Source organism: Gymnogyps californianus, chromosome 2, assembly GCF_018139145.2.
Source record: "Gymnogyps californianus isolate 813 chromosome 2, ASM1813914v2, whole genome shotgun sequence".
Classification (NCBI taxonomy): Eukaryota; Metazoa; Chordata; class Aves; order Accipitriformes; family Cathartidae; genus Gymnogyps; species Gymnogyps californianus.
Window position 1 is genome coordinate 55,531,031 of NC_059472.1, and position 15,122 is coordinate 55,546,152.

The window sequence follows — 15,122 nt, forward strand, 5'->3', positions numbered from 1 at the left end:
TATAGTTCTCCTCAATTTCATTGTGACTCTTGTGATGCGTTGACCTTGGCTGGGTGCCAGGTGCCCACAAAGCTGCTCTATCACTCCTCCTTCTCAACTGGATAGGGGAGAAAATACGATGAAAAGCACGTGGGTTGAGATAAGGACAGGGAGAGATCACTCACCAATTACTGTCATGGGCAAAACAGACTTGACTCTGGGAGATTAATTTAATTTATTACCAATCAAATCAGAGTAGGGTAATGAGAAATAAAAACTAAATCTTAAAACACTTTCCCCCCCACCCCTGCCGCCTCCTCCCGAGCAGCACAGGGGGATGGGGAATGGGGGTTTCGTTCAGTTCATCACACGCTGTCTCTGCTGCTCCTTCCTCCTCAGGGGGAGGACTCCTCACACTCTTCCCCTGCTCCAGCGTGGGGTCCCTCCCACGGGAGACAGTCCTCCATGAACTTCTCCAACGTGAGTCCTTCCCATGGGCTGCAGTTCTTCATGAACTGCTCCAGCGTGGGTCCCATTCACAGGGTGCAGTCCTTCAGGAACAGACTGTTCCAGCGTGGGTCCCCCACGGGGTCACAAGTCCTGCCAGCAAACCTGCTCCAGCATGGGCTCCTCTCTCTCCACAGGTCCACAGGCCCTGCCAGGACCCTGCTCCAGCGCAGGCTTCCCATGGGGTCACAGCCTCCTTCAGGCCTCCACCTGCTCCTGCATGGGGTCCTCCACGGGCTGCAGGTGGATATCTGCTCCACCGTGGACCTCCATGGGCTGCAGGGGGACAGTCTGCCTCACCATGGTCTTCACCACAGGCTGCAGGGGAATCTCTGCTCTGGCGCCTGGAGCACCTCCTGCTTCTCCTTCTTCACTGACCTTGGTGTCTGCAGAGCTGTTCCTCTCACGTATTCTCACTCCTCTCTCCTGCTGCTGTTCCACAGCAGTTTTTTTCCCCTTCTTAAATACATTATCACAGAGGAACTACCACTGTCGCTGATGAACTTGGCCTTGGCCAGCAGCAGGTCCATCTTGGAGCCAGCTGGCATTGGTTCTGTCGGGCACAGGGAAGCTTCTGATAGCTTCTCACAGAAGCCACCCCTGTAGTCCCCCTGCTACCAAGAACCTTGCCATGCAAACCCAATACAGACTCTGCATATAGAAATGCTTGGATAGTTGGGACCTACAATTGATTCTCTTCTAACATCTGTACATTGAGCGCACTGCAGATCACTTCAGTGGTTTTTTTGTTTGTCTCTTTCTTTCTCCAACTGTAAAATAAGGATTCTAATATTTACTAGCTTTAGAAAAGAATCTTGAGATTGTCAAAAGTAATTTGAGATTAAATACCTACCGAATACAAATTACTGTTATGTTAGTAGAAGCAAAGCAAAATGATTATTTTTTTGAATGACGGTTTAATTACAGATCACGATGTTAGGGAGAGGAAAATAAAGAAGAACTTGAACTAGTGACTTTGTTTTGCAGGTTCTTTCATGTTGGTGAATACATCTGGGAGATTTGCGGGACAGAAAGCTCACCTCCTGCTGCCCCATCTGAAAGAAAATGATACGCATTGTATCGATTTCCACTATTATGTTTCAAGCAAGAGTGGATCTAGCCCTGGCACTTTGAATATATATGTGAAAGTTAATGATGGTCCTATTGGTAACCCGATTTGGAACACATCTATCACTGCTACTTGGAGCAGAGCAGAACTGGCAATTAGCACTTTCTGGCCCAATTTTTATCAGGTATGTTTTACTTTTTATGAAATTTTCTTTCTCATAATAGTCACCTGGTTCTTAAACATCATTTTGACTTTACATCAAAATATCTTTCAGTATGTTTTGTTGATCTTTATCTTAATTATATTTTTGTAGATGATGCTAAATGTTTGTCTTTACATATATATGGCTGTGTTTATATGTTTACATATATTTATAGAAGTGTATGAAATGTATACACACACACATGCTTTAAATGTGGATGAAGTAATTATATTGAAACAATTTAGAAATTTTGCCATTGATTTCAGTCAATTACCTCTGTTTCTGTGTAATAAATTCACTCATTCTTTCAGTTCATTAGGGATGCTGGAATTGAATGCCAATAGATTTTATTGTAGTAGAGTCTTCAAGTTTGATCTAGATCAGCAATACTTGTTGCTTTAGAACCAGCAGAATCCCTTGAATCCTCAGTTTGAATCTTCAGTTTGAATGCAATATCCATTTGTTCTTTCCAGTAGTGAACATAAATATAACAGTAGCTATTGTAGGAATGGGTTTCTGATTACATCCTAAAGATTTCAGGAGAATTTCACTTGACACTTCAAAATTACACTTTTCTGTAGGAAAATTTACAGATTATACAGTTATTTACTATTGTGTAGTAGTTCAACAGTTTTTCTCCTTCGTCCCGTGAAAGTATAGTCTACGTCTCCACAAGCAAGTGATTTGGTGTAATAAGAGCAGATCAGTAGATCACAGATGTTATTGAGGCTCCTCTCATCTTCACTTGCAGTTTGGAAAGTTTGGTTTGGATTTTATTTGGTCCCCTGTGCTGAACATTGTCACCACACTTATGGTTTGAAGCTTTCTGAAGAAAAGCCATCCCAAAGATGGGGGTTCTTTGACTGCACACCTCCCTACGAAGTACAATGTTGTCATTCCACAGTGTCGTTCCAGGGGGTGACAACATCTTAATTCCTACATCAATGCCCCTACTACCAGTGTCACATGTGGCAGAGCCTTGTTTCTGTTCCTGCATGTGCTGTTTAGGGTCACCAGGTGTTTGGTGCCCCATCATATTCTCATTATGAGTTTGGCAGTGTCCACTGCAAGGTACTCTGGGGGGTTATAGTGGACTTCTTTCTGTGGCGCAGCAGCTGATCTGTGGGGATGTCTCAAGTGAACTGAAGCTGTTCCTTTTGAACTCTTTTTCCTCTAAGGAAAAAAACAAGCTGAAGAACTTTCTGGAGTCTTTCCCTCTGTGATTGTTTCACCCACAATTGACAGAAAGTCCTGGTCCAAAAGATGAGTCTGGAGTGCCAGGACCATCTTGTCCTTGGAACATGGGATACCTGGCATTGGGTGCAATACTTGCAGACCCAAAAGAGCAGACTCATTCATTTCGTGTTGCTTCTGATAGTGTGTTCCTAGGTTGTGTAGGGGGTATTGTCAGGGTCCACATTTGCATCCAGTGCTCTGCCCAAGGTGACTAGGAGTTGCTACAACTGCGTCATCAGGGCTTCCTGGAGAGGATTCAGGGTAAGTTTATGGACATCTCAGCAAACTTCACTGGAAGGACTCATGATGTGGATCTCCTATAATTGGCCGTGGGCTCGATGAAGGAATACTGGCACCTTTTCCAGAAGGGCAGGCACATTAACAGAGTTGAGGTTCACCTCAGCATTGTGGAAGAAGCTGAGTACTACCTGCCTCTCTGGAGCATGAGGCTGTATCCTGATCACACAGTCTAAGCTTGGTTTAGCCATACCTTTACATCTCTCAAGGTGAAAGGGCAATGTGTATTTTGTTGCCTCTCAGAGTTCAAGGAGTGTTTGGACAATGCTCTTACTCATATGGTTTTGTTTGAGGTAGTCCTGCGAGGAGCAGGGAGTTGGACTCGATGATCCTTATGGGTCCCTTCCAACTCGAGATATTCCATGATTCTATGACCTTACTGCAAGACTGTGGACCTCATGTTACTGATTTGATGCCAGTGTTGAGAATGCCCTCCAGTGATGCCAAAGAGCCTTTCTGTCTTGACTGAAATAATGAGGACCAGTCTGTGTTGTTAGCCTCAGTGGATGGTGGGAGAAGAGTAGAGCATCCCACAGACAATTTCGTGGCTGACATTGGGTATAACTCTGGGTGGTTTGTAACATGGGATCTACTGGAAGGTTTTGTGAGCATGCTGGGTGGTTCAGGAGCGCTGTGTGGTGCGTGCACATTCTGCAGACACTGGGTGAATGTGTGACTGTGTCGCTCATGCCTAAGTCTGGACCGTAATGTCCCCATCTGGGTTTGGAGTGAATTAGTAGAGTAGCTTCCAGTTTCCTGTCTTCTGAAAGGAGTCTGGTTTTTATGCAACAGAACTGCTCTGTGAACCAGCAGTCAGTAAAGATGAGGATTGTGCTTCAAAGCCTCACTCTAGCTGTGAACCAAAATGCTAATATGGACAGGGGCATTTTAATAGAAGAAGCCTTGACTCTGACTAGTAAATTTAAGCTAAATTAACATGTTAATAAACATACAGGCAAGCTCTGACAGTTTTAAAAGTTATTGATATTAGTAATAATCTGTGTCAGATTTCTAACAATATGATACATTTAACTGATGTCTGAGTAATATGGATATTTGGCCATAGAAATAGAAAGATAACCTTTCTAGTCTGCTTCCTCCTCGAGACCTGCCATCTGGATTGTTCACCCTTATTTGTAGGTGAACCTTTATATGCTTGGATGCGGTACTGCAGTTTAGCAGATTACTGTGCATCAGCTGGTATATAATAGACACCTGAGTCTGTCTGTAATGGATTCCATGTGCTCCCTTTGCCTCTGGAAATATAGAAATTTTTACATAATCTTTCTTTCATTGAAGAGTATAGTAAGTCATTTCCTTTGCATTTGCTGCATATAGTCTGAAATAATACCTGGTTAGGTATTGCAATTTAGCTGATGTGCCAAAATGTCTTATGCTATAGCAATATCTGTGGTGGTCCAAGGAATCAGTGTAAAATAGTGTAACTTCACTGATTTCACTGTAGATAAACTAATTTATTCTTGAGAAAGCTCTGTCTCCATTTTGACAGCTTATGGTCAATTGTCTCCGTTTTGGTTGCCTCCATCTTCTCAGAAATCTGTGATGCAATTTCCTCACTCACCCAGTGACACTTGCAATTTCTCATTGTTTCTGAACTCTTTTCATCTGTTTTCATAGTTCTTCACAGAGTGTGTTTTGGGGGGAGGCAGGAAGTTAGCTGCAAGCAGCTGGGAGAAGGGCAGGAAGAGAAGACAGGGTGTATATGGATCTTGTGAGAATGTGTGTCCAAGTCAGGTGAGAGCTCAGATGACTGCATGTATGGTGGGAGAAGGCAGAGGACCCATCTGACAGGTGTCTAGCACCAGGTCTGTTTCCTAAGCTGCTATTAATTTGATTCAAAAACTCCGACCTCTTTTGGCACAAATCCATGTGTTTCTCACATAACCTCCCAAAGGTACAAGACTTCCTCCCAGGGATTTTCTGAGGCTGTCTGACCTTATTGAACAAAATTAAGAAAAGTCTGCTAAGAAGATTTTTAAGGAATGATAGGGCCCTTTTTAACTTTTCATATATGAAGGTTGGTAGTTTCCTGATGAGTAATTTTCAGGAAAAGACTGGGCATTAGTAGGTGAAGGGACAAAGCAATGTAATCATGTGATTTTCTTTGTTGTGTTTTAAATCACATATCCATGTAGGCATCTCCATGTTTGTGAATGCGTCATAATTCTGTTCCATTAGTAGGGCACCTACAAGGTGTCTAGCTGCAAATGAAACCAAAATGCACTACAGAACTCTGAAGACAAATTATATATGATAACATTTTAGAGTTACAATATTTATACAATTCAGGATACTTAAAAACACAGTGGTGTTGGTCTGTTTTGCTGTTGATTCATGAAAAGCATAGGCAAAATAACTCCCACTAATGGTAGCTGACTAGAAATTAGATTGTGTACTGTGGAGTGAATTTTAATCCAACTTCTAAAGATTTAGTTGTTTAAACCACGTATTATTAACTCATATATGCAAAGCATTCAAAAGATTTAATAATTAACAGTATTTTATTATTGTAGCACCAGTTATCCAAGCTTGTTAATACCTTTCATGTTGGGTTTCCATTTATAATTGACTCTTTAGAAGTACAGTCTCTGAACAAAGTAATTAATTTCTTTTAGTGTACACTTTTCTTTTCACTAGGTAATTATTTGTGTAGATTTCACCCCATATGAAAGCTGTACTACGTATATAAATCAGAATGATAACCTACATGTAACAACACTAATTGTAGTTCAATTACTGCTTATTTAAACCTAAATTGTCAAGTATTCTGGTGATTAAGGATGTATTTAATTCCATAATTAATGGTCTTCTAAGTGCTACTGCTTAACATCTGCCTTTGACTTTAGGGTATGTCTATGTTGCAGTCCAGTTACTGATTACAGTATAGTTGCAGTGACATAGGTTCAAGCTGCCAAACACCTTCTGAGGGTCAAAGATAATCAGCACAGCTTGTTCTTTTCTGCTGTGCCTCCTGGTCTCTGAGCTATTTGTTTCGAAGTAGCTGGGATATTTCTACAGGAGCTAGCCTTATTTCTGTACTATAAAATCTCTTTAGGAGTGCTCCCCTGAGGTAGCATTGGCTTCCTCTTTTTATCGTTGGTCACAGGAGAAATTGTTTGCTTTACTGAGCTATTGTCTACTTGGTGCATCTTAAGCAAGAGCATCAAGGAGTTCATCATGCCATTAGAGACAGCCTGCAAACAAAACAAGGCTTCGCATAATTACCTAGACCTTCACCCTCCTCCTTACTTGAATAGAATTAGGATGTACACAGAAAAAGAGGATTAAATGCTATGTAGATTTCTATGGGTAGTGGTGAGCTTGTTTTTAGATTCTTGGGGAGCAGTCTCAATAGGTTGAAAGGCTCTAAAATTGATGCTTTGAGATATGAGTAAGTCCTGAAAAGGCTGCTCCTCTAGTGAGGAGAGGGTGGGAGGGTTTTTTGGAGGTTGTTTTTATTTTCTTTAATGTTTTGATTTTTCCCCTCATTTGGATATTTTAGCAGGAGGAAATCTGTTGATTTCAGGGTTGTTTTCTCATTTTATGTGTTTGGGGTGGGGGAGTAATTTTTTTTTTTCTTTTTCCCTAGGTTAGTTAATGATTCTCAGACCAATTAATAGTATTTTCAATATATTTTATGTTTTTGAAGCATTGCAGTTTTAGAACTTTACAATACGCATAATGCCACTACTGTGTTGAGTCTGGTGAGTGGCTTGTGTTCCCTGCTCCAAACCCTGCAAGCAAGCAATTTGGCACAGCACAGTTGCAAGTTACACACTGTCCCCCTATCAGTTTTTATGTTTTGAATTATTTGCTTTGTACTTTGCTGGGAGTCAGGCATGGCAGCAGTGAGCTGAAACAAATCTTGATTAAATAAAACAACAAACACTGCAGTTTTAAAATCCAGAAACGGAATTGAAAGAATTAAAAACAGCTTCCAGTGGAGTAATGCTACTTTCTATGCCACTGCACCTTCTTAAAACATAAATTCCTATGAAGCTGGAATGAGAAAGTGGGATAAGAGCCTGGCAGTAATTCCTGATCTTTTTTAGTAAGGACACAAAGGAGTTACATAGTATCACTTCACACTGAGATGAGATTTACCCTTTACCATTCTGACACTTTCCCCTGTAAATTAGGAGTTTAGGGAATAAGAAGCAGTAGATCCAACCTACCTTTTCAAATCTGGACTTAAACTTTAATTTGTTTCATAACTCCATGCTTTGCTTGGAGTTTGGCTCATGCAATGTACTTAAGTCATCAGCTAGGACAGAGAATTAAGCTTCTTGTGCAGTAAAGGTCAGGCTCACATGCTCGTGTGTTCTGTGTGTTGCATTCAACTGCACACATACAGTTCCTGAACTGCGCTTTGAACTCAAAAGAAACTTTGAAATGCATATTGCATTTTGAATCACAACCCTGTGTCAGGCATCTTAAATAGCTGCTCTTCATTGAGTTGGGTGATTTGGGAATAGTTATTTTGAGAAAGATGCGCTAGGGCAAACCACATACCTAAATTTAAAAACCCCAGCAGTCTAAAAATGGCCAAGAGTAAGCAGGCATGCGCTTTTTGTCATATAGACAAGGCTCTGTTATTTTCTCCCGTCCCTTGTTCCTAAACCAAGAAAGCTTCTGGGCCTTCAGTAGAGAAATGTAAGACAACAACTGGTTTAAAAACAAAAAGAGAAGAATGAGATTTAATAAGCCTTAATGTCAGGAGCTCAGTTTTCAGTGTTGCTCACCCATAAGAGGTTTCTTTGGAGTCTCAGGTTGGCAGCAACCACCAAGATGTTGTTTAATGTGCTTGAGTACACGTGTGAGTGCTGAATGGTAGTTGTGTAGGAGTGAGAGGTGGGGAGGGAAATAGCATAAAGCGAATTCCCAGCCAAGGAGGCCTGACCACGTTTTAGGCAGCCCAAGTCAATAAGCTGTGACGGGTTTCTGCGGGGCCAGGGAGGGACCAGGTCAGGAACCTCCCTTCATGTGGCTTTGACAAGGCAGCCATCGCTGTGATCGTGCCCCAGTGGTAAAGCAGGAGTCAAAAGGGGGAGAAGATCTCAACCCACAGGGGTACAAGACAATGTCAATTTTCTGGAGAGAAACTGTTCCCACCGCCTTGTAAAATATAGTCAAAGAAAGGCAGTCTGTGCGATAAAGCATGGCAGGCAGAGAGGAGAGCGCAGTGCGTGCTGCAGGCAGCATGTGGTACATCACTGCCCACTTACTGGGGGTGCAGGGGAGCAGGATTGCAGCCTGACATCAAGTAGCTTTCCTAATACTCCTTTCTCTTTCTTGTTTTTGCAAAGTGCTATTTTTAAGTTGTGTGAACTAGAGAGTGTTTATATTAGGTACAATCCACCTTTTGACTAAAAGGGTTGTAATTTTGCAACAACAAAGGCAGGAATTTACAGAGTGAGGTTGTGTGGTAACAAAACCTGTTTATTTCTATTGTTCTTTGGAACACACAAGTTATCTTGAGCTGCACATTTTCAGCAGTAAGCATTTCTGTTGGTGAGCAGTCCCCCTTTCTTTGTTCATACGTAGCAAGGGGAAGTGGCAGGAATGAAAAGCTAATTTTGCTCTTCACTGAAGCAGGGAGGATCAGGGACAGTGCAGTGCTAAGCTGCTTCCCTGGTTCCTGTTTGGCAGGCCTGCGAGGGGGAGAATGGTGTAAAACAGCTCTCAGGCCAACCTTTGGCAGAGTTTTTCCAGAGCAAATGAATTCAGTGTTTTAACCAGTTGTTTCCGGACTGATAAGGTGGCGGAATAATAGGCAAAAAATCCAAGGGCTGCCCTGTCTGACGTTGCTGGAGTGTTATCTGTGTTTTGACTGGGGTCTTTTATATTGCCTGCAGGTGTTGCGTCAGCCATGAGGAAAGGCAATGTTTGGAGGTGGGAGTAAAAATGTTAACTTTTACAAGACAAGCAACTTTTCAAATGTGAAATGATGGAAAAAACTGGATGTGAAATAAGTTTCTAGGTTTGATTTCTAGTGAAATTACTAGCAAAACTGATCCAGATTTGTGAATAGTCCTGATATCCTTAATATAAGCTTTTCAATGAATAAATGAGCTACCAGAAGCATTTCTAGGTCCATTCCTGCGCACCGTCTTACAGTGTGCAGCACACTTACCAGGACTTTCAGAAACATGTCATGCGTAGGATCAAGTTCTTTTTTTAGTGTAAAAAGGGAAAATGCTTAGTTAAGCAGGTATTTTAGTCCATAATCTTAATTTATTAATTTAAATTAAAAAAAATACTGGATTTGGATACAGCAGTTGATAGTATTTCACAGCCTGTGAACAGAACGGAAATTACATTATTGTACTTGGAATAGGTGTCATGTTCTTGTATATCTGAAGTAAAAGGCACATCAGCGATGTCTCTTTGATGATGGTATGTCACTACTGACTGTAGTGTCTCTTTCTATTTACTAAAAATTGCATATTTTATGTCAGAAGAGACCAAAACTTACAATCATTAAAGCTGATATCAGCTTGGCTATTGCTTTTAATGGAAGCATGATTAAACTGACAATATTTCAATTTTTATTACTTTTCTTTGGAACATGCCCTCTTTAATGACAATAATTGTAATTTAATAGTATGTCCAGCTGGCAGTTTCTTGATACATTGCCTGGCTTATTTGTGGTAATGACATTTTTGGTAAGTTGTCTAGAGATATGACAGGATATTTTAGATCACTCATTAAGTCTTTCTCTATTGTCATAAGCAGGTCCGATTCAGTTGTTTCAAGGTTGTAGTTTCTGCCTGTGAACTGAAGGAACGGGTTTGTGTTTACAATCTACAAGATTTTTTTGCCTGTGAGTATATTGTAATAATGAAGTACTTACAACCTCTCGGAGAACTTGTAGCCAAGCTCCTCTGTTACGAACTATAGAAATTACTTTGAGGTCTTCTACTCAGGTATTGCGTATGTTTTCTTTTCTAGAGCTCAGGTATTTGGTTTTGCTGGAAGTCAGGTAATTCTTTGGAAAAGGCACTTTTATGCAACATTTTTTAAAAATAGTTAAATCGCCATTATCTGGCAGCAATATTTTTAGCAGAAAACGTCTGACTGGTTTAGCTGGCTGCTTCAGAGGTGTGCATGTGCCAGTTCCTCCCGGGGTTTTCTAGAATTTAGCCTATCTAAAAGTGAAGAACCTGAAAAAACCTCCTCTGCTCTGCAGTGATGGGATCATGGATCAGGCAGACCTTTCAGATGGCTGTGCACAGATCATCTTCTTATACTGAGTGCTCCAAAAGAGAGGGAGGTTTTGGTTTTTAAATAAGTTATATTTCAATAACAACTAGAAAGTTAACTGTTTTCTTTCTTGTTAACAGAGAAAACTCAAAGCCAGTAGGGAAATACAGGAGAGAAATCAGTAACTGTCCCCAGCCCTCTGTGTTTTCACAGGCAGGTCTTTGCCTCCACACTTAGGTTGTTAACTCAATGACTTTCTTAGTGGCAGCATATTTCCCCAGGAAACTTTTGCACCATCTCTGAGACCTGGCTGTCCACTCCCTGTTCTTCACCGCCGTGTTGTAACATCCCTGTATTAACTGCAGGTTCCTGGGGCTATGCCATGGTTCTCATGCCCTGCACTCTTTCAGATCCTCTCCATTTTGAATAGGCTTCGTAGCTCTTCAGGAAATGGAGCAGTCTCCTCCTTCTTCCAAGGGCACCATCATAACCATTTTTTTTCAGAGAGGGTAACACAAACTGAGAACATGCAACTGTTTGACACATTTGTTAATAGAGAGAAATGCTTGTTCTTTTTTCAGAGTTCAGGGAGTGAAAACAGGAGCTGCATTCTGGATCTTGCACTGCTGTCAAAACTTAGAGTTACTTTGTGCACATCGCCTATATCTCTGTATTTCCATTTCAAGGCTGTTAAGATGAGAGTAAGGATGATCATGGTTAGAAAAGTTCTTTCAGGTCTTTGAATGCAAGTTATTCTTTAAGAGCTTCTGCTTTTTTCTTCTTTAAGAACTTCTGCTTCCCAAGATAGTTCCTAAGACCGGTTCTGCCAGGAGATTTTCTGCTTTGTAGGAAAGAGATGATTTGACATTTTGAATGGTCTTGCTCTGGATGCTCTACTGAATGCTGGGAGCCAAATCCATACCCTGTTCACTCTGTTGCTGTGCATCAGCAATATTAACTTTAAGTGCCATCAGAGTGCCATTGGTCATTTAGAAGGCCACAGGCTGGGGCTTGTGACTGAGCAATCCTTTTCTTGCAGAACTTGTGTCTGCAAAATTTGTTTGGTGGCTTTCGGACTTTCCTCATTGCCGTCTTGTGTTTTCTTGTTGCTGCCTGATTCACCTAGGGGCAACATTGGCACTCTAGGTTGAAATTTTTGTGTAGACAGGAGGCAGAACTAGAATGAAAAGTAGTTTTTTCCTTGTCAGCCATGTGGAGTTAAAGCCATATTTATGGCAATTTTGCTCCAGTGAGATTGGGAGAGAGAAATGGACAGAGTTTAGGAAGATAATATCTGGGAGAGAAGAACAGGATTGGTGTCCACAGATAGAGCAATGAGAAAGATGTGAGAAGGCAGGGGCAAGAGATAGTGAAGAATTTGCTCACCTCAAGGTTTGTTTTAAAATCAGAATCAGTACTCTGCCAGTGTTTATTCAGCACCAGGAAACTGTGATATAGTATTACGGGGCTGTATGTTATCCTTCTGACATGTTTGCATTCTATATCATTCTCTTTCTGCTGAAATAATTGCAGTAAAGGATATAGTACATAGTGTCCTTCTGCACCTGTTCCAAGGTCAAGTACAGCATACATGTGAAAAATAGTTTCTAAACTTTGTCTTCCTCAGTGTACTTCCTGAGACTAGTTACAAGAGGCAATTAGAGTTAACTTTCCAAGCAAAAGGGAAGTATTAAGAAAAAAAAATCACAACTTGGATTTGAGCATGAACTTCTTGAGCATTGGTTTGGAAATGTACCTGCTAACGTTACTGGCGTATTTTCTTCTATTCCACATAAACATTCTTGGGATGTTCAAAGCTAAGGCTGCCAAAGTTTGGAGAGGTTTACTTTTGAGTGTACTTAATTCAAACGACAAGAACGGTCCATTTATTTTGTGACCTATTTATAGCCATTAAACAAACCGTGGCAAATGGATCTGCTTTACTTAATTCACTACATTTGGTGGAAGATTAAGAGCATGGAAAATACATTCATGAAAATAGATATGCTTGTGTCTGATACTGTGCAAATCTCTGTATACTGCAGAACTGTAATTTTTTAAATAAAGGTAGGAGTTTACTCTGCAAGACACAGAATTGAAAATAAAATATGAATCTTAAGTATTAAGATGATTATTAGGTAACTACTTTGGCAGACCAAATATTGGGGGAATTTGGTTATTTCTCATTGTGACTGTGTATGAACACACTTGCAAATCTCCAAAAATAATATAAACATGAAAAAATGTGATTTATGTTCTGGTTAATTTTAATGATAAGAACAACACATTTTAAGGTTTTTTGATGGTGTTTTGTTTTCAAGGTGTTCTCAACATGTTAAAAGAGTTTATTTTTCCATAACAATATTTTTATATTCCCTGTGTTACAAAGCTGCTAACTGAAATTCTCTTTTTGCTTCTCAGGTTGTTTTTGAAGTGGTCACTTCGGGTCACCCAGGATATGTGGCTATTGATGAAGTGAAAGTTTTAGGACATCCATGTAGTAAGTACCTATCCGCTATTTTAAAGCCAGCCCCCACTATGCTTCAATAAATGTGGAGCAAAAGATAAGGAAAATGTCGGAAAACAATGTCGCTGCTATAAATAAAGGCTGAGTATGTACAAAGTGTTGCTAGCATTTGAGCACTGCACCTTATTGGCTTTAAAGACGTCTCTTATATGCACCTTGTGTACAGCACTTGGCATGAGCCGCAGACCATAACTGGGCCATCTAACGACTCCTTCAGAGCAAAAGTCATAAAGATTTGTTGACCAGTTTTCTGTCTGCATCAAAAATTCAGTGCAGCCACAGGCTGAGACATTAGTGAGAGCAGATGAACAACACAAGAGCTGAATATATAGGAACATTTTTTCCAAGGCTTAGAAGGAAGAAAACTCAGCTGGCTGAGGGCTGAGGCTTTGCTAAGCAAGGTTACTTAGGGTACTTCCCGAGGTTCATGGCTCAATTTCTGCACTGTTTTACTTCCTTATGTTTTGGATATGTTTCCTTATCCCATTATTAAGGATATGTAATACTTAACTATCCTAAGTTCTTTTAAAACTGATGTCAAAACAAACCCTTGTAAATTAAAGCTTTAATACAGTAATCCAGATGTAATTGAACAGACTACTTGAATAAATTATTATTTCACATACTTGCTATTTGTTAAATAAGGTGTATTAAGATCAAAAATGGAATTGTAGGTTGTAATCTTATTGACCAAATGACTGAGTGGGGAAAAAGGCACCAACTTCTGTGTAATTGTTCACCATCCTCTCATACCATGTTGTGCTTGTATGCATTCTTTGTGGCTTGTAAGTAAGAGCTGCAATTTAAAATAAAAAGTGGTTTATCGATTAGTACCAGAGCACCTCATAAAAATGGTTTTAGTGTTAGTGGCAAGAAGACACAGGTATTTCTTCAAATACAGAGACAGTTATGCAGAATCAGCAGCTGTTATTTCTGAATCACTTAGTTCTAATAAACACAGCAGGCTCTCATGCTGTTAGACAGTATTTGTGCTTCTGCATTTTGAATTTACATCTTTGGTCCAGGTAGGATAAGTCTAAAGCAGAATTTTATCAGCTTAATAATTTTTCTTCTACAGATTTTGAGAGGTTTGATCTGTGCATTTGTACCAATCAATTCTCAAAACCTGCAAGTAGCTCTTGTTAATGTGGAGACTGAGTTGTACCCCATAGCGCGTGAAGTTCTAACGTGACAGTGCTGAAATGCAAAAGCTTTAATGAAAAGTTCTTTGATGAAGTAATTAAAATGTTAGAAATTAAGACATCAAACCAGTTACGTTGTCTACAAGAAAATTGAGAAACTGTGAAAATTGGACTAGAAATACTGTGTGTCTAAAACTTTACAAGACTCATAATGCTATTCTTTCTGTATATTGCCAGAAAAAATACTTTTGGAATGATTAGCTCTTTAAACAAAAATTGAAATGGAAAAATACTTGCTAGGCATTGTCTGGGTAGTACAGACAAAGACCAAGCAGAAGGCAAGTTGTAAGCACGTAGAACTGAAAGGGATGCATTGGGGTGGGTGGGGTTTTTCGTGTGTGTGTGTATGTGTGTGTGTGTGTTTGTTTTTAAAACCTAATGCCCCTCTCCACTTAGGTCACACCTGGTAATTCAGAAAGGCTTGTCCTGGTTTCAGCTAGGACAGAGTTAATTTTCTTCCTAGTAGCTGGTATAGTGCAGTGTTCTGGATTTAGTAGGAAAATAAGGTTGATAACACACTGATGTTTTCAGTTGTTGCTAAGTAGTGTTTATACTAAGTCAAGGATTTTTCAGCTTCTCGTGCCCAGCCAGCAAGAAGGCTGGAGGGGCACAAGAAGCTGGGAGGGGACGCAGCCAGGGCAGCTGACCCAAACTGGCCAAAGAGCTATTCCATACCGTATGACATCATGCCCAGTATATAAACTGGGGGAGTTGGCTGGGAGGGGTGGATTGCAGCTCGGGAACTGCCTGGGCATCGGTCAACGAGTGGTGAGCAATTGCATTGTGCACCACTTGCTTTGTACAGTTTAATTCTTTTAGTATTACTATTGTCATATTATTATTATCATTATCATTGTTTTTCCTTCCTTTCTGTCCTAT

The 15,122-nt window shown here is 40.4% G+C and overlaps 1 protein-coding gene across 4 annotated transcripts in view; it reads left to right on the forward strand.

Moving 5' to 3' along the window:
• The window catches only part of PTPRM (protein tyrosine phosphatase receptor type M), a 486,857-nt gene that overhangs the window by 158,073 nt on the left and 313,662 nt on the right, over positions 1 to 15,122 (forward strand). For all 4 annotated transcript variants that reach the window (XM_050915684.1, XM_050915683.1, XM_050915685.1 and 1 more), the window contains exons 3-4: positions 1,474 to 1,739; positions 12,936 to 13,014. In XM_050915684.1, the coding sequence (XP_050771641.1) occupies positions 1,474 to 1,739; positions 12,936 to 13,014 (345 nt within the window). The remainder of the gene's footprint in view (positions 1 to 1,473; positions 1,740 to 12,935; positions 13,015 to 15,122) is intronic.